Source organism: Xyrauchen texanus, chromosome 44 (assembly GCF_025860055.1).
Source record: "Xyrauchen texanus isolate HMW12.3.18 chromosome 44, RBS_HiC_50CHRs, whole genome shotgun sequence".
Lineage (NCBI taxonomy): Eukaryota > Metazoa > Chordata > Actinopteri > Cypriniformes > Catostomidae > Xyrauchen > Xyrauchen texanus.
The window spans coordinates 29,219,439-29,243,845 of NC_068319.1; the positions used below are offsets into that span (position 1 = coordinate 29,219,439).

The 24,407-nt window shown below is 36.7% G+C and overlaps 1 protein-coding gene across 2 annotated transcripts in view; it reads left to right on the forward strand.

The window, feature by feature from the left end:
• The window catches only part of LOC127636743 (ephrin type-A receptor 5), a 116,206-nt gene that overhangs the window by 42,282 nt on the left and 49,517 nt on the right, over nt 1-24,407 (forward strand). For both annotated transcript variants that reach the window (XM_052117440.1, XM_052117439.1), the window contains exons 4-7: nt 7,509-7,664; nt 8,708-9,043; nt 20,491-20,615; nt 24,131-24,290. In XM_052117440.1, the coding sequence (XP_051973400.1) occupies nt 7,509-7,664; nt 8,708-9,043; nt 20,491-20,615; nt 24,131-24,290 (777 nt within the window). The remainder of the gene's footprint in view (nt 1-7,508; nt 7,665-8,707; nt 9,044-20,490; nt 20,616-24,130; nt 24,291-24,407) is intronic.

Here is a 24,407-nt window from a genome sequence, read left to right on the forward strand (position 1 = left end):
ACTCAAACCCTGGTCCTTTACATCTCAATTTCAACACGCTGTCAGTTAAGCTACTGTGCAATTTGATCATGCCTGAGCAAGCTTGTTATTGCTTACAAGTCATGCACTACAGTAAATGAGTTTTGATGACATTAGATAGCACTGTGTAAGGAACAGGGCAAAAAGTGAATGTTTATGGACTGATAATCTGCTGTTTTACTCATGACTGGTGTGAAAGTGACTGAAAGTGAAGCACCTCTATTGTCAATTTTACCTGGAAAATGCCATGATACATACAACAAGCTACGTCGAAATCATTTTTATAAAATGTAGGCATAGTAACATGATTCTATGAGACCAGGTTAAATCAGTGATTCATTTTGCAACTTCATTGGGTGATGCCAGTTGCACAGACATTACACGTTTTTCTTTCTGCAGTCATTACATTCATTCAATAAAGTATGTCAGGAAGTCACAGATACTGTAAAACACAGATTGTTGTGATATCTTTGTTGGAGAGGCACACATGTGATAATTGAGTTTCCAACCAGTTGAAGAGTGATAAGAGTTTTCTCTGCCGTGCGCTCTTCGGTCTTGTGTTTCACATGAACGAAACACAAGACAGACATGGGACGATGATGCTACGTATCTGATAGACAAACCCTGTGACATTTATTTCTTTTGTGGCTTAATTTCTTTGTGTTGTGAACTTCTGTTTGCTTTGTAAAATGATTTTGCTACTTTTTGTTTTATTATTATTATTTATTATTATTTTTGGCTTGATTTCTTTGTGTTGTGAACTTTTGTTTACTTTGTAAATTTTTGGGGGTTTTGCACCTCTGAGCCACCGTATTTCTAGTTAAATATTTGTGTGAATGTTGGTAAAAATGTCTAGGCCATGTCAATAATCATAACGGATATTATTATTATTATTACTATAAATGGAATTGGAGCGTAGTTCTAGCGTGAAGACCAGCAGGTGTACATCATCACATCATTAGCTGGGTAACTCCTGGCCAATCGCACGCAAGCCAATGCTTTATAAGTCCGCTCACAATCTATCACATTGCTGTTTCGGTGTGCTAACAATGCAACCTCCACCTCCCCACCACCACCAGTTGAGCCCTGTCCCGCAGGGGGGTAGGCTCTTCGCCCCTGCCTCCTATCTCCAGCAGGACATGACGGTTCCGGGTATATTATTATTATTACATTAATTCATTCATATTTAAAATTTAATAATGTAATCCACAGCATAACAATGTAGCTCTTATAACTTGTTATTTGCTATTAAAATGATGATTGCTTATACAGTATACTGGCTGTGTAACACATGAATGGTTTTGTGTGTTAACCTAATTCTTTTATGATATCATTGACTGTATAATTGTTCAGTGACATCTGAAAATGCTTTTATTTCTGCTTTGTCATTTAGTCGCTGTTGTTAACAGGCCTGACATAAATGATAAAAACAAATAAATTATATCATGGAATGAGAAAAAATATTATACAATATTTTAAATTTAGAAGACGTCTAATGTTGCATGACAAGAGACCAAGATCCTTTTGAGATGAATCAGTCGATCACTTTTAAAAGCTCTATAATATTTGCAGTAGAGGGTTTTTTAAAACGACATAAATAAGAATACCCTATTCTCCCTTTTGGGGAAGAATTTCATAATCTGAGTTTTGAGTTATTGCTTGAAGCACTTTTGTAAACAGAATGCAAAATTTCTAATCTTCAAAGAGGCATTCATGAAACAATATCATGAAGCATGCATTTTTAGATATATTTAAATATAATTTATATGATAGCTGGAGCTGAGAATGCCAGAATAGATATATACTTGTCTTGTGACTTCATTAAGTGTATAAACTGTTAAATAATTCTGTTGCTGAACTATTTTAGTTTAATAAAGACATGTATGGCCGATTGATTAGACACCAGCCCTGAGTGTAATCCAATCAAAGGTTCCTACAAGCCCCATTAGTGCAGCCCAGCACCAACCCTTTATTTAATCAAAACTCGTCTCGTTTCCATTAAGATGGGCATTTATATCATAATGCTGCAGGAATTATGCTGCATGGAGCTGAATGAAGTGTAGAAATATGTATCTTTCCATATTGTAATCTATATATGTCAGCTCTGAGTCATGGTCACATGACAATTTGTTTAAATGAAGTGGCTTATAAGAGCTGGCAGAAGCATTTTAACACCAAATCAACAGGATTGAGAGTAATTCCTCAAGATCTCACTCTATTGGTTAAATTTATCACATTTTATTTTAAAATAAATGTCAAGTGTTAAATCTGCAGGAATAGATTTATGCACCCTCATGTAGCTCTAAACCTGTATGACTTTCTTTCTTAAGTGGAAGAGTAAAGGTGAATTCGTAATGCTTATTGCAGTCATTTTTTTCAATACAATGGCTGTTCATACTGACTTTAAAATAGATTAAAATGATTTATGACTTGTGCATTATATTCCAAGTCTTCTGGAGGCATACGATAGGTTTGGGTGAGAAACAAACCGAAATGTAGGTCATTTTTTTTTATGTAATTATTTTTTTTTGCTGCGTGTTCATGAGTGTTTGAAAGAAGATTTTTTTAAAGTGGTGCACTTTCTCATGAAAACTTACTTTGTTTTTTAGCGCTAAACAATACATAGACACGGATCGTACAGATTTAGAACAACATGAGGGTGATTAAATTATGACAACATTTTCATTTTTGGGTGAACTATTCCTTCAAGTAATATATGAAGTTGTGCTTTGGACTATGGGTATAAGAAATCAGTAGATTGGTTTGCAAAGAGCCTTTTAAGTGCTTGCCTCTTAGACCTGGTGTATAAAACAATTCACAACTGCCATCACATTTTACTCTCTAAACTTTTTGCTGTCATTAAACTTTGAAGATTCAATTGGAAGTAGTATATTGTATGTAATGTTGCTTTAAGTAGTGTTATGCAACATAATTTATAAAAGAAAGAAACCTAACATGTCAAACTTACCTAATCTTTCTCTATTTCTTTCCAAAACACACGCGCGCGCACACACACACACACGCGCGCACACACACACGCACACTGTTGGAAATCTCTGACCGTTGTGCTGTACGTGGTGTTTTGTAGCCATTTAGATAATCATAAGACTGTGAGTCTTTACATTAGAACGCTTTTACCATTTTCCCAGCAGGATGCAGGTTAATGATAATTGCGGGGTCACACAGAATTGTCTGTAATTTAAAGTACATTTCTGTTATCAAGCACAGCTCTGAAAGCACATTAGGACAAGTGCACTTACGAAGGGAGAATTTAAGCTAAATGACAACTAAAGTTTTGAAAAACACTATTGTTTTATTAAACAGAATACAAACTTTTTTTTTTATTTATTTAATTGTAAAAAGTTACATTTATCTTTTCATATCCATTAATAAAATATATAAGAAAAGATAAGTTGACAGTTTTACAATTAAAAAATAAATTAAATGTTACCAAAAAGGCTTTCAAATGTTAAATGTATGCAACAGTTAGTTCCGGTCTTGGAATCTGATTGGATGAGAGGTGTTCCGAGAGAGCTGACAGCTCAGGACATCTGCACTGAGAGCTATTTATATCACTCCGCTTGTGATTGTGGTATTCCAAACGTGTAAGAGCAGTGCAGATGTGTGAATTTTAATGAATCCCCTACTATCACACTACAGCTGAGGAATAGAGATAAACTAACAGCTGCTGCATACACACATCTTTGTTTCTCCAATAACTTATTAAAAATCAGCCCAAGCTGCCATTTCTAGTTCTAAAGTGTGGTTTTCAATGGCAGTTCTATCAGGAAGACTCGCAGATTTGAGTGAAATTCAAGATGACATTTATTTGATGAACATAAAACAGAAATGTAATGTCTCTCTTTTGCGCAAGCCCAGTCTGGCGGTCCGAAGTAGTTGTACTCAGAACCATCATATCCTGCCGGAGATAGGAGGCAGGGGCGCGAAGCCTACCCTCATGCAGGACGGGACTCAACTGGTTGGCCAGGAGTTACCTAGCTAAAGATACGATGATGTACAGCTGCTAATCTTTCCGCTAGAAATTTGCTGCGCTTACATATCTTGTGATGTAAAAAAAGTAGTTCCACACACAATAGCGTTTTTGGGACAGTATTTAGTTTTTCGCTAATTGTTTCATTATTTGTTCATTGAGCTGTTGTATGAAATCAATATCACACTCTTTATTGTACATCTATCAGCACGGCTGTGATTACCTACGGCCAAATCGTATCCATGCTGATAGTTGGATATACAGCACTCTGGCTCATGTGATATTGCTTTAAAAACTCAACTTGTTTCTCTTCCTATATGAAGAATGATTCTGAATTGTTTTTTATACAGATTTTACATTGGTCATCAAATGGTGACCCAGCACAGTATCAAACTTGTTTCATAAAAAAGCTAACAAAAATGTCCTTATAATCAAACACTGAAATGTATTAATATATTTATTAAATGGTTAATGGTCATTTTTGCCCTCAACAACATTTTAAAAACTCAACAGCTTGTTTATAAGGTTTGTTTGGTTGCTAAATGACTCTTCAATGCTCTCAGCGGCCAATAATTCACTGCACAAAATTTGTTGTGAAAAATTGAGGATTGTTGCATTTTTTGTATTTGTACTTCAAACTTTGATCGACAACAAAAGATATGCAAAGCATCTGCAACACTATCAGAAACAAATTGCTCTCCATTTTTTGGTCGGGCAAAAATTGTCTGTCTACAGCTGCAGAAAGTCTGCTCCAGTGGAGCATTTCTTGACTGGAGGCCATGAATTTAACGCACTGGAAAAGATGGATCTGTACATTTTACAGCTGTGTTTTAAGATCTGGTGATTTGGCAGCAGACAAACACAAAATAGTCACTGACTAACAGTCTGTCTGTCACAGGGCTAATCAGGTCACATAATATCATACCGTCACGTTCAAAGTAAAACATGTTTCCTGCTTTGGAGAATTTCTAAACATGGGACGGCACGACATAGAAAAACTAGATCACTGCCATTATTAAAGGTTATTTTAAAGGCCTGAAATTTAACAGTGAATTTCAGCTTCTGAAAAGCCTGGCTCTATAAACAAATATTACTATTATTATTATTTTGAAGTAGTTATCAGTATAAAGCAAAAATACTAAGTGTTTTAAAGGGGCCAAATCATGGAAAACCGCTTTTTTGAAGTACGAGTTTGTAGTACATACTCTAATTCAACATAGTCTCATGAAAGCTCATACGAGGTGGTGAAATCGCAAGATATCGTACGACTTGGCTTGTGCAAAAAAAGTGTCACTATTAATCCTCTTAGAGACCAACCAATCAACAAACATAATTTCAAATCAATACAATGCAGGCATCACATTTTCGCTAGCCTCAACATTGTTTTTTGGTTCAATAATTTTTCTATATGGGAGTGAAAGCTGAACTTTCTTATGGTTTCGCCATCTCCTTCTATTATCTTTACGATTTCGCCATCTCGTAAATAATATGTATACTATTATGTTGTTTTATGGAAACTAATATTGTGATAGTAAAATGTCCAATGCAGTCTAATGACAATTCTTAATAATTCATATGACATGAGACAATAATGTTCTTTCATAATTGATACTAATTCATAAAAATAAATTTAATAAAATGAGAGGGTGCAAAAAATGGCCATACAAAATGGACTTCAGGGAAAAGTTAACTGCTACAAATGTGTATAATATGGCCCAATAATATTAGTTAAATGCTGAATGATATAAATTTTACGTAGTACTATTCTGCATTAGCTTCCTCCCAGTTCTGTCGCTTAGCTTGTTCTCAATGTTGGTTGAATTCACAGCGCACCTCTGCCGTCTGCCTCATAATGCACACCAGGGAGGCTTTAATTAATGTCTTTGCGTGCACTTTGGACTGCCGAGGCCATTGATAATCTATCTCTCTCTCTCTCCATGGCAATACATTATCTAAATGTGTTTCACGCTGACAGGGTGTCTGCTGTGCAGAAGCACCTGTCCTGAATCTAAAGCATTTAAGCAGTTGCAAATACCAAATATACTGCCGCCATTTGTCTCACTCATCGCTTATACTGCAATTCTCAAACTCTCTCAGGCTCTTGGTGCGTTATAGTTTGAATAGGTGTAATAATTTGAAGCTTAATACATAAAATCATATTTTTTAAGAAATAATTATCTCATGTCATTCCAAACCCATATGACTTTCTTCAGTGGAACACAAAAGCTCTTTTAGCATATATATACAACTGATGTTCGAAAGATTTTTTAGAGGGAAAGATTTTAAATAACAACTTACATTTTTGTCTGATCTTCACACATTGCTATCAAATGACTTCAAAAGATCCGGATAGGCTACTTTATGGCAAGTTGTGGTGCTTATTTGCTATTTTTGGAGCTTGACAGCCCCACCCATACATACATTGTATATATAGCACACACACACACATATATATATATATATATATATATATATATATATATATATATACACACACACACACACATTTATATTTTTGAGCATGTAAGTAATTTTGTTAATTCCACTAGTATTTGGGAAAATGTATGTTACATATATGAAAATGGACATTTTCATAGTATTTTGAAATATATGTTCCATATATGTACACATGTTGACTTTTTTAAATCACCGAAAACACAACAATATTGCAATGTATCAGATTTCTGTATGGGGCAGTCACCATTCACTTTCATTGTATGGAAAAGAGCAGCATAAAAAATTTTTGTGTTTCATGGAAGAAAGAATGTCATGGGTGATTGTAATGAGGTTTAATAAATTATGGCAGAATTTTTTTTTTGTTTTTCATATATATATATATATAATTATGATTTTTTTCATTTGGAGTTGGGGGTTTGCTGCTCAGCACATAACATTTTTGGAAAACAAATCATTAAAAATACAGCAAATAACGGAGGCTTATTCCCTAAACATATGAATAACTAATAATTCAGACTCATTTTTAAAATTCAATGCAATGCATTTATAAAACCACTAAGACTCATTTAATCAGAATCAGAATGAGGTCTATTGCCAAGTGTGCTCACGTACACAAGGAATTGTTTTTGGTGATAGGAGAAACAAGCAAGTGCACACAGACCATTACAATGAGACACAGAATATAAAACAAGGTAAGAGTATAAATAGACCAACAAAAAAAAAGAAAATAGGACATATAGAATAGAATGGTGTATGTACATGTGCAAGTGGTAATATATGCAAGGTAGGGGTATGTATAGTTATTGAATTAAATATGAGTCATTTTACAAATGTACATGATGACGTATTCATACATTAGGACACAAGAGAAAGTATTCATTACAGTGTGTTCAAAGCATCAGCATTCTGTTGATATAAGCACCTGCTCTATTTATTGAAACTGTTAATTGTTTGACTTTATTGACTTGATTTAGTCATCAGCTTTGAACAAACAGTGCAATGGCTCTAGTTAATTATAGTTTGATATCTCTTTCTCCTGCAGTGTGTAAGCCAGGGTTTTACCGATCAGCTCTACAGACCAAAAGCTGCAGTAAATGTCCTCCTAGAAGTTTCACCACGGTAGAGGCGTCTACTTCCTGTCAGTGTGAGCAGGGATACTTCAGGACCGAATCGGATCCCACCAACATGGCCTGCACAAGTAAATACTTCTTCCTTTTAGTTTTTATACAGCCAACAATGCCTAACAAAAAAAATTCTCTAAATAAAGGGCAACAGTAGGTTTCCGGAAGTAAAATCCCATTGAATGCTAACACCTTTTAGGCAGACCTACAATGATTGAAGATTAAGTGATGATATATCCTTATGTAGAAGCCACAATTCAGTGTGATTTCAGCTTAATAATTTATATTTTTTTAAAAGTGTGTTTAAATGCCAAATTCAAAAGGAAGAACTACACTACCCATAATCCTGAAGAAAGAGATCCTCCAATCAGAGAAGTTGCTGTTACCACGGAAAACAAAATTGCAGCAAAAGAGCTCAAGTTCCATGAAGAGTTGTGGATCAATATTGGGGAATTATTAGCTACATTTTTCGGTATTGTGTCAGTTGCTCAGCTATTTTCACAAAAGTGTAGCTTTTCCTGAAACAATCCACATTTTCCAAAGAATAGCGCTTTAGTGTCACAAAATGCTACATTTGTCATGTTGTATTGTGAATGCAGCAATGGGGTCGGGCAAGGGTGCATCAAATCACAGGCTTACTCACACGGTACAGTATGTAGGATGAAAATGTCACTCACCAGCTGATGTAGTCCTCGTCTGTGTGCATATTCGCCTTAATTCGCAACTCGGCCGGGCAAGATCTGATCCAGAATATATAAAAACGAATTATACACTGGCCTTTAAATTTATGAGTAGCTTGTAGCTTGAGAAGCTCCAGTTTCAAAGTAGCTTCCCCAACACTGTTGTGGATAATGTAATCCAGTCTCCCTGCAGATGTAGTAAGTACACATTCTTGTTCAGACTAGTTTTTATGACTTTAAAACTGGTTCTTTGATGTTGTGATTAATCTCAGAGCTGGTCTCTAATGTCTTTAAACTCTTTGTTGAAGAATTTTTTTAAGTCTATATGGAGAATATGATTGGGGAAAATACTTCAAAATAAAGGCTGTTGGAAAAGTAGTCAGTTGCTGTTGTGTTCTATGGATAATTGTTGTTATTTTTGATGTGATGTCATGTTTCAGAGCCCCCTTCCGCCCCACGTAGCGCCATTTCCAACGTAAACGAGACCAGCGTCTTCCTAGAATGGATTGCTCCGGAGGAGACTGGCGGCAGGAAGGACGTCAACTACAACATTCTGTGCAGGAAGATCAGTGTAGATCTGGGCCAGTATGAGCCATGTGGTAGCCATGTGCGATACCTCCCCCAGCGGACAGGCCTGAGAAACACGTCTGTCATGGTTGTGGACCTCCTTGCTCACACTAACTACACCTTTGAAGTGGAGGCTGTGAATGGGGTGTCAGAAATAACTGCCCCTTTGCGCCAGTACGTCTCTCTCAATGTCACCACCAATCAAGCAGGTGAGTATAGCCCTCCCAACGGAATTGTGAGAAATTGTAAGAAAATTCATACAGTCTCTGAGATCTTAGACAACATGAATTTGCATTAATTGTGATGAATTTCTAAGTGAAACTATATTAGCTAGCTAATATAAAAAAAAAAAAATATGGTTAATATTAGTTTCCCCAGCTCATGCAGCTTTGGTTACATCAGCAAAATAGAAAAGTTGTTTCAGAAGTGGAGAAAGTTATAAATAAGGAATATACTTGGTATTTACACAAGGAATGGCCCGGGTTCAATATAAATGAAGCTCAATCAACAGCATTTTGTGGCATAATATTGATTACCACAAAACAATATTTCCATTCGCCCATCTATAAAAAAGAAAAAAAGTCCTGGGGACCTTTTTGTTTTTAAATCGAGGGACGAGTCGAAATTTAATGTAAAATGGATAATGCAAAAAGTCCATAAACACAACAATGCACGTATTATTAAAAGTATAGCCACAAGATGAAAAAATTATACATGTTAGCATGCATTTAGTGTGATAAAGTCATTTGCTAACCTTTTCTGTGTAAGTAATATCTAAATACTGGCATTATAGGGTTGCTATTTCATGGCATTGAAATTGTAATATTGAATGTATTGATACCCGGATAATGTTAGTTAGTGATTTTTTTACACAACAATAATGTTAGCATGTATAATATTTAAATCCTTTGACTATACTTTTGAAACAATGTACATTTGAATGTTTATGGACTGACTCCATTCACTTCCATTGTAAGTGCCTTATTGTAATATTGCATTTTTAATAAAGGAAGGATGAGTCAAAAAAAAAATTGTGGTATTTAATATTATGCCACAAACACTGTGGATTGAGCTTAATTCATACTGAACCCAGAATATTCCTAACAAAAGTTGTGCTTGTATTTTTCTTCTTCTTTAGAATAACAAACACCAATTAATCTTACTACTATGTTCTTCTATACTTTTTCATTTAAAAAACGCACTGATGTTGCTATGTTTACACCTTTCAGCCACACTAGAATGGTTTTTCTCCACTAGAAAGCGTGTGATAGACTTTTGAAAATGCTCTCCATATCTGCATGCTTTGGAAAACGATATTGTTGAAACTGAAAACACAGTTTTCAAACCTATGCAGATTAACAAGGATATAGCTTAAGACGAGGGGATGTTATTGAGTAGGAATAGAGTAAACAGAGTCTTTTTGATTGGATGAAGACATTAAAATCATATAAATCCAGATGTATCCAGATGTAATTTATATTTGTATAATCTCTGGTTAGCCAGATAAGCAAGTATTTATTTTCATGGTTGTTGTGTGACTTCATGTGAAGTCACATATATGTAAAAGAGGGTAACTCGCCCAAAATACTTTTCAATACAGTGTCAACTCTCCTGACTGCTACTGACTTTCCATTAAGCTAATGATGACCCTAATGGACTGTCTGAAAGAGGGGCTGTAATTGCTCGGGTTTGCCCAAGGGCTGCTGGGAGGGGACAACTGTGTGCCCATAATGTATCATGGAAGTGTTGGTGTTGATAAGGCACCTTTGAAATGAGGGATTTGGCTTGAGCTGAGAAGAGGTTGCTGTGGAATACTGAGTGCTTTGTGTCAAGTAGCGGTCATGTTTTATGTGAACTGGATGGCTGGAGGCTAATTGCGTGGTTTGGCTGCAGTTCTGAGACCAGACCCTTTCACAAAGGTGCTTGACTTTCTTAACGTGATCGGTATTGAAACATCTAGGCGAACCACCGGCTTCCTCTGTGCTGAGTTACTGAAAATCACTTTCCCATTATCTTGCTTTTGTCTTCACTCATTTGAAGTTCAAATCCATTTTAAGATCTTATATTGACCAACATTCAAAGCAAACACAATCTATCAAATGGAAATCTGGCTGTTGTGCAGCATTGGCCTATCAGGTTCCTATGTTCTGAACTGAATGCTGTGACCATTCAGGGTGTTCGTATTCGTAGAAATGTGTACGTTGGATAGAGCTAAAGCATACAAAATCTCCAGCATACAATATCAACAGCATTTAAAACATAAAGGTTTTTACATATATACATTGGTAGAGACTACAGGGACCAATATATTGTTTTGTGACAAATACTGATACAGATTATTTTTGTGCTTAAGTTTCTAATAACCGATCTGGAGAACCGATTTTTTTTAATGCACTGAGGGTTTTTGGATGCCTAATTATTATTGTTTTGTGCTATAAAAATTACTAGGCATCAGAGATTGTAATCAGTGTGGTCCCAAATCCCAGCCTCTATTTGATGCTGCATAGCACTAGGTATGGTCGAGATGACCAAAACTTTATATCACGGTATGAGTAATTTTATATAATGGTAACAGAATACATCATAATATATATATATATATATATATATATATATATATATATATATATATATATATATATATATATATATATATATATACATTTAAAAAAATATATATTTTCTTTCTCCAAAAAAAAGAGTTAATACACTGATGAGCCAAAACATTATGACCAATCACAGGTGACGCAAATAACATTGATCATCTCCTAACAAGGCCACCTATCAAGGTCTGAGTAGATTAGATGGTAAGCGAACAATCAGTTCTCGTAGTCAACGTGTTGAATGCAGGAAAAATAGGCAGAAGGAAAGACCCGAGTGACTTTGACAAGGGCCAAATTGTTACGGCCAGATGGTCAGAACATCTCTTGGCAAGATTTGTGGGGTGCTCCCGGTCAGCAGTGGTGAGTATCCACCAACAGTGGTTCGAGGAGAGACAAACCACAAACAGGCGACAGGGTGTTGGGCGCCCATGGCACATCAATGTGCAAGGGCAACGAAGGCTATACCATCTGGTCCAAACAGACAGAAGGTCTACTGTGGCAGAAAATTTGTCACAGAAAATTTGAATAATGGCAATATGAGGAATGTATCACAACACTGATGCAGACCAGTCAGTGTGCCTATGATGACCCCAGTCCACTGTCGAAAGCACCTACAATGGGTATGCAAGAGTTGGAACTTGACCTTGTAGCCTTGGAAGAAGGTCGTCTGTCTTATGAGTCTGGTTTTCTTGTACATCACGTGAAGCACCATGTACATGTATGCCGTTTACCTGGGGAAGTGATGGCATCAGGATGCACTGTGGGAAGACGACTAGCCGGTGAAGGGAGTGTGATGTTCTGGGCAATGTTCTGCTGGGAAACCCTGGTGTGGACATCTATTTGACATGTGCCACCTACCTAAACATCGTTGCAGACCAGGAACACCCCTTCATGGCAATGGTATTCCCTGATGGCAGTGACCTAATTCAGCAGGATAATGCACCCAGCAACACTTCACACATTTTTCGGGAATGGTTTAAGTAACATGATGACGAGTTCAAGGTATTGCCCTGGCCTCCAAATTGGGATGTGCTGGACCAACAAGTCCTATTCAAGGCAGCTCCACCTCGCAACTTACAAGAATTGAAGGATCTGCTGCTAATATCTTGATGCCAGATTCCACAGGAAACCTTCAGGTGTCATGCAGAGTCCATGCATCAGAGGGTCGGTGCTGTTTTGCGGCACGTCGAGGAACAACAGCATATTAGGCAGGCGGTCATAATATTTTTTTCATCTGTGTATATTAATTAACCATGTAATATGGGTTGCCCATATAAACAAAAAATTAATTAGCTATATTCTAGAAATTTGATGATAAACAGTATATGATGATATAGCCTAAACAAATTTTGAATGAAAGTGATTTAAAAACTATTGTAAAAATCCTTTTTATTTAAAGCAATGTCCAAAGTAGCCTAATAGTATGTACATTGCAATGCAAAAATGATATCAATAAATTAATACTTATTAAAAAATAATATTTACTTTTTATCTCCGACAATAAACACTTAAACGCTAGTGAAATACTCATAGGATAATTATAGAACAAGAGCTGAGGAATAGAATTAAACTAATAGCTGCAGCATTACTGTTCATCACTGCAACAAATGCAGGTAATCACACACTCAGTCTCTCTCTCTCTCTCTCTCTCTCTCTCTCTCTCTCTCTCTCTCTCTCTCTCTCTCTCCCTCTATCTCTCTCATACATACACAAAGGACTCATTCACAGCTGGACATACAACATTCCTGTTCATGTGATATTGCTTTATTATTATAAATACAATAAAATCAAACTATGAATTCCATGAATGCAATATTGTATGACTCTTAAAGGATTTGTAATATATAGTACCTCTCTAAAATTGTTTTGCATAAAAGGGTTCATATTTAGAAGCTGTCCATAAAGAACATGCATGTATCAGTATCTATCCAAATGTACTAAATGTATGTGTATTCTTATTAATTACTTATTAATACTTACAGAAAGTAATGAGATTCACATTGGACCAGCAAACCCATACTAAATGTAACAGAAATGTAAAGATCTGAGAATATAAAGCAGTTCTACATGCCTACAGACTTGCAGAACTGCATCGTAATAACCAGCACAGGTGTTTCAGGGGCTGGCAGGGCTACAACATTTATTTCCACTTTTCCTTTATGTAATCCATTATCCTAAACTCTCAGGCCTTTTTTCATAACCTTAACATACAACTGCTGCATTCTAATTTAAGGAGAAATATTTAACATAATATTTGCTCCTATTTCCTTGCCGATGCATCTCTGTCACTAAAGCAACGCATATGCGGCGGCTAAGAGACATACAGAAACAGTCTTAGGGTGCTAATTTATTTCACTGGGACTTTGAGGGTACAGTATTTTCTCCCTGAAGAGTTGACTTCAACATCTGCTAAACTCATTAAGTTATCCTCAGATCAACAGAGGAATTATCCTCTTTAAAACACTTATCAATTACGACAAGCAAAATTATCATTTTTAGCAGCGCAAGAGAGCTGCCACACAGAGTCAACAAAGCTTGTGTGCGGAAGGCTAGCATGCTAACACAAGTCTTTACAAAGATGTAGATGATATAAATTCTGTTTTGACTTAAGAAGTGGTAAGATTTTTAGAACCGGGGAGCAGATTGGGCTGGATGAACAAATGCTCGCTAATTTTCAGTGTTTTTAAGTAAGTTGGATTTCAAAACAAGCTGAATAGTTTGCAGGTGCAAGTGATTAGCGTGCCACACTGGCATGCCTCTGAAGTGCTTTCATACTTCCCTGCTAAATGTCGAAAAACTCGTGAGTGGAGGTATTTATGAAGCTGTTTGTGGAATTATTTTGTGAGCTTTTGCTGTGTGCTCATTGACAGCTGAGTATGTGACACATCGGTCTGAAAAGAGATCTGACACTAAGTATTCTCAATCGCTCTCAGCAAAGCTCTTCTGGATACGGCTGTTAGCACTTCAGCTTGTACTCAGAACATCCGTTATCATTTGACTGGAAAGAGGGTTTGAAGATGATGACCTGATCACTCATATTGATAAGACACTTACCCTATTAGCATTTGTTCAGCCTATAACCTTAATACAGTAGTTATTAATTATGTTAGTAATTATGATATGTGATACCTGTTAAAGGAACAGTACACCAAAAAATATTTTTTTGTCATTCCGTACCTTTTGTTTTGTTATATTTTCTGTGGAACTCCAAAGGAGAATTTCTGAAGAATTTTGTCGCAGAAATTTAGCAAAGTCTTTTAACAGGGTTCGTGACAAGTATTGTGGCAGTTGTGAGGTAAAATGTCCACTGTGTGGTGCAAGTTAAAAGTAAACACATATGTGACTTAAAAAATATAATTGCTGAAATAAACAGGTAATTTCTTTGTGCCGATGTCACTTTCGCCTTACAAAAATTTGATTACTCTTTAACAAGCTTGTAACTGTAGTTGGTTATGTTAACATTATGTTGTAATGTTAAAATGTATCGTCTTACTATATGTGTTCTTTGCCATGTTTATGAACTGATAATACTATGCTTTCGCAATACATACAGCAAGCCACATAAAAATTGGTTACATATTAGGTAATGCAGTAAAATGTTTGTGTATTTCTTCCGATAATCAAATGCCACTGGTTCTCATGTATGCCATAACCGAATGCAGTGCACCAGTTTGAAAATGTGGAATGGGTTTTTAGGTCTTTTTACCCTTTTTATAGTGTTTTTAAGTTTTGTTTTAGTTGTTTAAGCTTGACGTAGTCACTATCAGTTTTATTGAATCAATCTTCATCTTTTGAGTAAACTACTTTTTAAGTAATTATTATATTGAGGACAAGTACCTAAAGTAGACAAACACATTGCATTTTTGTAACGTTTAATTTCTTAATTTTTTTCTTCTTTTTTTTAAACATGTATTTGTTGTACAATAGAACTAGCCAAAGAGTACAGGAGCAAGAGTTCTGAAATATATTGACATGTGTATATATACAGTAGATTATCCTTATGTATAAAACTTTCCATTGATTTCATCCTAAAAGTGTGTGTAAACACAAAAGTCAGCTTTGAGACAAATCGCCAGAACCTAAGCAAAGGTCCCTGTATAAACAGTGGAAGATTGTGTGTACAAGGAGGTGATTTATTCCCCACCTGTTTCCGCCCCAAAATAAGCATATGTGGAGCTTACAACACGTGCTTTTACTATGCATAAACTCATCTACATGGAGTGGTGGTGGCGTAGTGGACTAAAGCACTTAACTGTTAATCAGAAGGTTGCTGGTTTGTTCTCCACAGCCACCACCATTGTGTCTTTGATCAAGGCACTTTTCTCCAGGTTGCTCCGGGGGATTGTCCCTGTAATAAGGGCACTGCAAGTCGCTTTGGATAAAAGTGTCTGCCAAATGCATAAATGTAAATGTAAATCTACATATAATTACCACCCAGACACTTTATACTAATTAATTGTTAAGAAAACTATATAAGATACTACAAACTGAAGCCTAAATGTTGAATGTGAATGCTGCTGTTTAGAAATATATATATATTGTTTTAGTTTAAAAGTATTTAACATCGGTTAAACCAAGTCATATAATTATATAAAAAGTATAATTATGTATTAAGACTTGGTACAGAGAATATACACAGATGAGCCAAAATATTTTGACCTCCTGCCTAATATGCTGTTAGTCCTCTGCGTGCCGCCAAAACAGCGCTGAGGCATGGAATCTTCAAGACCCCTTAAGGTGTCCTGTGGTATCTGGCACCAAGACATTAGCAGCAGATCCTGTAAGTTGCGAGGTGGAGCCACCGTTTGTCGGACTTGTTGGTCCAGCACATCCCACAGCTGCTCAATTGGATTGAGATCTGGGGAATTTGGAGGCCAGGGCAACACCCTGACCTCTTTATCATGTTCCTCAAACCATTACCGAACAATGTGTGCAGTGTTGCAGGGCACATTATCCTGCTGAAAGAGGCCGCTGCCATCAGGGAATACCATTGCCATGAAAAGGTGTGCCTGATCTGCAACGATGTTAAGGTAGGTGGTACGTGTCAAATAGACATCCACATGAATGGCCGGACCCAGGGTTTCCTAGCAGAGCATTGCCCAGAGCATCACACTCCCTCCTTCAGCTTGTTGTCTTCCCACAGTGCATCCTAGTGCCAACACTTCCCCAGGTAAACGGTGCACATGCACACGGCCGTCCAAGTGATGTAAAAGAAATGTGACTCATCAGACCAGCCCTTTCTTCCACTGCTCCAAGGTCCAATTGTAGGCACTATCAACAGTGGACAGGGGTCATCATGGGCACCCTGAATGGTTTGCGGCTACATCGTTTTTAGGAAGTTTTATAGATCTTTAAAAGTTAGATTAAGAAAGCAATGAAGAAAAATAAATTTTCTGTGGAAAACACTATCTGACATTATCAGACATATAACATGTGTGTTATTATATGAAAAGCGGAGTTTATAATCAGTCTTTTCAGTTTATTTCGCACACACTAATAAAAGTAAGCAAAGTCAAGAGTCATTTACTACAAGTTTATTTTTTATTTCAATGCCCATTTTGTGTTTGTGTGATGTTTATACACAGGCCCCAGCTTTTTTTTTTTTGGCAATACTTAAGAGTGTATATCATAGCTCATAGTTCTTAGCTCAGGCCTCTGATTGGCGCAGCAGTCTGTTGGCAGCAGTAATATCTCAGGCCTACATTTGGCCAATGGGCTGCTCGGCTCTGCCAGGGCTTTTTTCTTGTATCTCGGCAGGGCTCCCCAAACAAAACTTGTTTACAAACACACAGGCTGTCAAGATGTTTACGTTGGCAGTCATTTGGGGCAGGAACAGAGGAGATGACCTTTCTTACACAGATGAAAACCACCGTACTGCCATGCTAACATTAAATAAATTACATGTGAATATTTGTTTGAAAGATTTATCCAGCACAAAAAAACTATATCGCCTGGAGTTATTGTTTTAGCAACAGGAAGTTATGCGTTTTCTGATTCTGCTCACGCTAAGCTGGATACTTGTTTGACAACTGCGATTAACTCAACTAAAATGGCCCCAACTGTGTGAAAAAGATGAAAATAGTTTGCATAGACAAGTTCAGTGAGGAAGTAGAGACGTTTCTTGCTGGTTTGTGTTACAGATTCCACGTCTGGCACAGATATTAAGACTTTTCGAGTTAGCAGATTCTCACACTAGATGAAGACAACGCTTCCCTTTTGGAGGCATTAATCAGAGTGCTAGGATCACACCTCCTTTGACACGTTTCCTGCAGAATGCTGGTGTTCCGTCTGTTAATGAACTCAGTGGCAGTACTCTGATGGGACCTTTGCACTGCTGGTTGCCATTGGTGACAAGACTGTCGTCACCTTTATTACTTTATTACTGTTGACGATTCTGTGCTAACAGTTGGCCTATATGTTTTGTAACTTAAAACAGTACTTCAGTTATAAGGATTTTTAAGTAATGGCCATAGGAATTATCCTTTTGTAGATTATAAGTAAAAACAAATCAGGAATGATTGCATGCATTAGGCTGTCCACAATGTAACACTGCAAATGATGGGAGCAGAAGCTCTCACTGAGCTTAAATAGGCTTCTGAAATTTCACACATACAAATTGTTTGATGTACTTTTGTGTTGCTATATCCAGGTCTACATAGAGAGATTTCTGGAATTGATTATAAAGGACAATCTGCCAGCTGAAAATCTGAAATTCTGTCAAATAGATTTAAATTTGGTAAAATGTGTTTGGGACATTATACAAATGAAGTGGCAGATGTTATACACAATTCCAAGGTATTTCCGTCCACAGAACTGCCCCTACTGGATGTTTTTTTTGTTTGTTTTTGGCCCATTCTGAGTAAATTCTAGAGACTGTTGTGTGTGAAAATCCCAGTAGATCAACAGTTACAGAAATACTCAAACCAGCCCATCTGGCAACAACAATCATGCTACGGTCTAAAGTGCAAAGTGAGTGTATGTATATGTGTACACTTTTTTAACTGCAACTTGGAATACTATTGGTAGCTAAAACTATGATCAAAAATTGCCCAAAATATTTACAAAATGACCTAATATTTAAATAAATGAACAAATAAATATTAATTTTGTGATGTTTACTTTTTGCGGAAATCTGTTTAGCTGTTGTGCAGAATTCCATACATGCCTCAATATTTTGGTTTGTTTTGATATAGAGTAACTATCTGTCACTTCCCATGACTATTTTGTTTGATGGACCCCCAGTTGATGTTTTTGTTCCTTGCCATCACCAATACAGCTCAGAATTCCCCAGGCCAACCTTAAGGATTATTGAGAATCAATAACATGCAGGGCAGCGTCTCCCGCTTGACTGAAATTCAAACATTTAACAGGCTGCCAGAGTGTTTAAGTGGCGCAGGCACCCTTCACAACACTGCTCTTTTCCTGCAGGCATGCGGATCAGGTTGCCAAGTATACCGTTTCAGGCTTTTAAGATAGGAATGATTACAGTTTGTCTGGGCAAAAAGGATACAGTTACTCTTTGTTTGGGAAAGAGAGGATGGACTTTTCTATGCTTTCCTATCATGGGCTTCTATTGAGCTATTGGATCAGTGCCTGAGGGATCGTCCACAGAACTTTAACCCTCTTTATCTCATGGACACAGTCCGACACTTCTGTTCAGGAATATAAAGGCGGGTTTGATTTCAGCGTTCCACATACAGACAGATAGGGTTTTTTTATGTCTCATATAAGTGACACCAAACATAGCCATATGGGATGAAATGTGAGGAGTTATTGAAGAGAGAGAGAGGTTTTGCAATGTCATTTATTTAGTTTGCAGTAAGTTTTAAGTGTATATGTACAGGTTCCTGCATATACTATATATAGTAATGTGAAAACATGTGACAATAGAAATAATAATAATAATAATAAGTACTCAGTCTGATAAATAATATACAGTATATTTGAAAATGACCACAGTTATTTAAAAACTATTTAGGTGCAGTAATGCAGACATGCAACATACAACATTCATACAATCGGTTTTAGCATGAAATTATATTTTGCATATACAAATTAAGCATATGCCAGTATTTTTGTATTTATACAAAGTACTTATATATAGTTACATATATATTAAAATGTAACTAAATGCTGTATATATATCTATACATTTGAATATATGAATATAAATTCTAAATGTATAGTTTTAGATGTACAGTTATAATCAAAATAGTTATAAATCCAATTCAATTAATGTAAATCTAAATAAATAGTTACAAATCTGAACATATAGATGTAACTGTGAATGTATAGTTTTAAATCTGAATATATAGTTGTAAATCCAAATGTATAGTTATAAATCTGAGTATATACATATAAATCCTGAATATATAGTTATAAATCTTAACTTTATATTTATAAATCCAAAATTATAGCTGTTCATTTCAATTCATAGTTGTAAATCCAAATGTATTGTAATAATCCAGTTATAGTAATGAAAATTAGATCTCTGTGTTACATTAATAAGATAACACTGTGAATATTTAACAAAGTAAGACTATGCCAACATAAACCAGACTGTTCATAAACGAATTATATGTGCAATAAAACAATTAAAGTGATGTCGTGTCTGGGCTTTTATGGGAAGGAAGTAAATCCAGACACATTTCACTATGTATCCTGTTGTCTGCAATAATTAGGTTGCATAAACATAAAAGTATGTCATTGCCTAAATCCACAGTCAAAACGATTTCTCAAAGCAATCAACTAGCAAAGAAGAAAGACATCAGACCATTTTCTATGACTGTCTCCACCACTATAGTTTAGAATATTTCACAGACTTTTCCCTGAACAGTATGAAGCACTTAAAAGTAATCAGCACAATATGATATCTTCATTTAATTAACAATAGCTGAAAGGATGGATGTATCAAAATTGAGTCTGAAGCATAAACTTTGAAACTTTGAAATGACAGTTACATGACATTGCATCAGGACTTCGGTGCATTACAAAAGGAAATATTTTTCTGCTTGATTTAAGCTAAAAAGTGAACATAACGTTTGTGTTCACAGCTCCATCTCCTATAACTGTGGTGAAGAAAGGCAAGACGGCAAAGAACAGCATTGCTCTGTCCTGGCAGGAGCCCGACCGACCCAACGGCATCATTCTGGAATATGAGATCAAATATTTTGAGAAGGTAATTACGGCACATCATGAGTTAATCCCTCCAAAACATGTCCAAAATAAAACAATTTATATTTATAAAATATTATATATTAATAAATATATATATATAAATTATATTTTTTACATGAATAAAATCAGGCCTATATTAGGACCATTAAGATATTTTGCATTGCCAGACAGTTAACCATAAAACATTAATTTTGTAATTTGGATGGAAACATGACTTCTTCTAAACCTGGCCCTAAACACTTATTGACAGGTTTCATAAGATTTAACCTGATATATGTACAAGTGATTAATTTTAATGTGTTGAACACATTTACTGGGCACGGGGTGGTGTTGCATAGTGGTAAAAGATCTGGGTTTCAAAAGTTATCACTATTGTGTCCTTCGGTGCAAACCCTCCCAAACAGTTAACACAATTTGCATGACACAATTTCCAATCTTGCAGGTCAGTTGTGATTGCTAGGTTTTGCAGGATGCAGCAGCATGTTCTGGCATCATTTACTGGGACTGTACAGCACCACCGCTGTGACCCAGCCACCTGAATCAGCTCTTTAAAATGTTGAAAGTGTGCTCAACTACACCATGCATCTGGATGTATACTCTGCTACAACACTTTATCATAATTTAATGAGTTGCTGCTATGATTGCTAAAACATTTACACAAACATCTTTTTTTTTAACTAAAATACTGCCTGCAAGCTATTTTTTTCATGGAATGGTATACAAAAAGTGTCCTAATTCCTAAAATATTTTAATGAAAGAAGCAGAGGTGGACAAAGAACACAACTCAATTACTTGAGTGAAAGTACAGGTACTACTAGTCAAATATTACTGGACTGGTAATCTGGCATACCCTGTGGGCCGACGCACTTTGGGGACGATCAGGGGCGGACTGGCCATTGGGAGAACCGAGCGGGCCAGTGGGTCAGCCGCGATAAGCTAAAATGAGCCGCCGCATTATACAGAACAGCGATCTTTTTATGATTTAATAGTGCAGCTCTAAACATATAGTAATTTTGCAAGGTAACAACAACAACAAAAAAATGATAAACGTTACAAGATATTAACTTATTTAACTCTTAAGCTCATTTACATTTGAATTCACACTTCTGCATGCTAACTAACGTCATTGTCGAACCTTACCTATGAGTTAGCGGTGTATCCACAAGGCTATGCAACTTGGCGGGCAAATCCATAAAAATGTATTTGACCGACCGTACTTTATTCTAAAATGTTTGCTCTAAAGCACATAATTTCAAGCTTTCTCAAGAAGTTAAATGTTTACATACCTCAGTATGCTTCTGCAGGTTAGACGGTGAGTTTTTGAAGGCTGTAATATGGTTCGTTTTAGTCAAAAAAAGCAAACATTTAAAACTAAACAAAGTTTAGCCCCCTGGCAGACGACAGCCACTCCTCCGTCCCCTGGCGTACGGTAGTGGTTCCTCTGACTCCCGGCGGATGGGAGCGGGTCCTCAATCCCCTGGCGGATAGCAACGGCTCCTCCGCTTCCTGGCGGGCTCAGCAGTTCCTCAGCTCCTGGCAGACACAACGACTCCTCCATCCCCTGGTGGACGACAACGGCTTCTCCTCCTGGCGCGTTTTCTCGGATAGCATACCCTTTCTCCTTTCATGGGCATCAATGTAACAAAGTTCAGGAAAGGAGGGAGCGGGAGCCGATTCCACATTCAATTAACTTTAATTACAACACAACATCAAACTGAAAACATAGCAAAATAAAACACTGACACACACACACACACGGCTTCATGTGCTCTCTCTCTCTCTCTCTCTCTCTCTGGCATCACCGGGCCTTCCTTAACCTCCTGCCAAACTGATTAGGCAACTCAGTGCCAGGTGTGCATCCTCACGGCCCGGCTATGCCCTCCTCCTCATTACAATGTGCCTTTCATTTGACAGCGACGCTAGTCTTCACTATCAACTATCACAGAAACGCAACATGAGACATGTTTTCTGACACCCTGATGCAAATCATGAATGCAACTTCACGATTGCTGTAGCAAATCTAACAGTCTATCGGCTTGTCAATATTGTGGAGGATGAGAGTTTAAGACAACCTCCCAATTAGACTTTGGGAAACATTAATTTTAATGCATTTCTATCTTTATACTATGGAAGGTTTGTTTGGAAAATGTTAATAAAGCATTATATTGTTACATATTGTTTTGTTTTCTTTCTTAAGATGCATTCTGACAGAAAAAGAAGTATATATAGTGTCAAATTTCAGCTTTCAAAATCTGCGATTAATCACGATTAACTACAAAAAATATTACTATTAAAATTAGCGCAATGTTAATTTCATCCAAGCAGACAGAGATGATTTTTGTGAATAAGATGTAATCTATATTGAGTCTAAGTTACATAGAAATAAAGCTTGTAAATGCTGAAAAGAATGGCAATACTAGCTTTCTCTTATACAGCTTTTTCTGGAAAATTTACTAAATTGTTCCCTGTAGAGCTCATGTGTGAACAGGACCCATTTGAAATACTGTTCACGGAATATGAAATTACAGTATAACATTACCGGGAAAGTTCCGTTTTTGATGCTTTGTGTGAACAAAGCCATAAGATTAACTGTTTGAGCATGTACGAGGACAGGACGTGCTGATTTAAGAAGGCTGTTGGCACCGTTTAACAGCTGTGACTCGGGAGTCACAAAATTATGTCAAATTGGACAGAAAAACTAAAGCGCTTCTCCTTGTATGAGCGGATAAACAATTTTTTTGACAGCTTAAATTAAAATAAGTAATTCAATTGGGATAAATAACTAGCCTCCTTCGGGAATGAGGAATACTTAAGACCAAAACCCTTGGGTGCAAGTTAAATCACAGAGTTTTAAGGCATTTTGATGCTGAGGTGTGAATGGAAGTAAAACAGTTAAAAAGACAGATAGCCGTTGCTCATGTGAATAGCAGATGTGGAACATTTACCAGAAAATGTTATCCGCAAGTAAACTGTGAATGTGTACCCGTGTGAAGGAAACTCATTCAAACTATACACCTATAGGTTGTATATCTACAGCGAACAAGTACTGAAGTGACGTTAGAAGCATCAGATCATTTGTGGATTGTCTCGGCAGACCACCCCACTGGCGACAACCCTGACAAAGCCTGAAACCAAACCTCTCTCTGATCGCCATCTCTGATTGCTCCTCACCTTGCAGCATTTGCCGGCTGCTTTGATGGCCATTTAAAGACAAAATAGCACTGAAAACCAATCTCAGCTCCTCATGACCTCAGTGTTGAAGACCGGTCTGGGAAACACGAGATACGGGGCACTTAGTAAAAGAAAAGATATGACGCCCCAAAACAGCTCATATGAAAGCTAATGGGAAGAGCACTTAACACAGGCCTTTAAAACAAAAGCAATTAAATCTGATCCTCTAATACTGGCCACAACACACACACTTTACCATTCTCAAATGGGATGTTAGGCCATATCCCCCATTTTCTCACTTTCTGGTCACTTCTGTACCTCTCTTTTCTTTTTGGTGCTCTGCAGGATCAGGAGACCAGCTACACCATCATAAAGTCAAAGGAGATGGAGATTCTGGTGGATGGTCTCAAGCCATCTTCAGCATATATCTTTCAAATCAGAGCACGCACCTCTGCTGGTTATGGAGGATTTAGTCGCCGCTTTGACTTTGAAACCAGCCCTTACTGTAAGTTGACTTTACACACTGAAACATATTAAAGCACATCATAAAACAAATAGTTCCATATCTAAATTCAGATTAAATAAGACAAATTTTAAACAGTTTCAAAATAGCCTATAGACT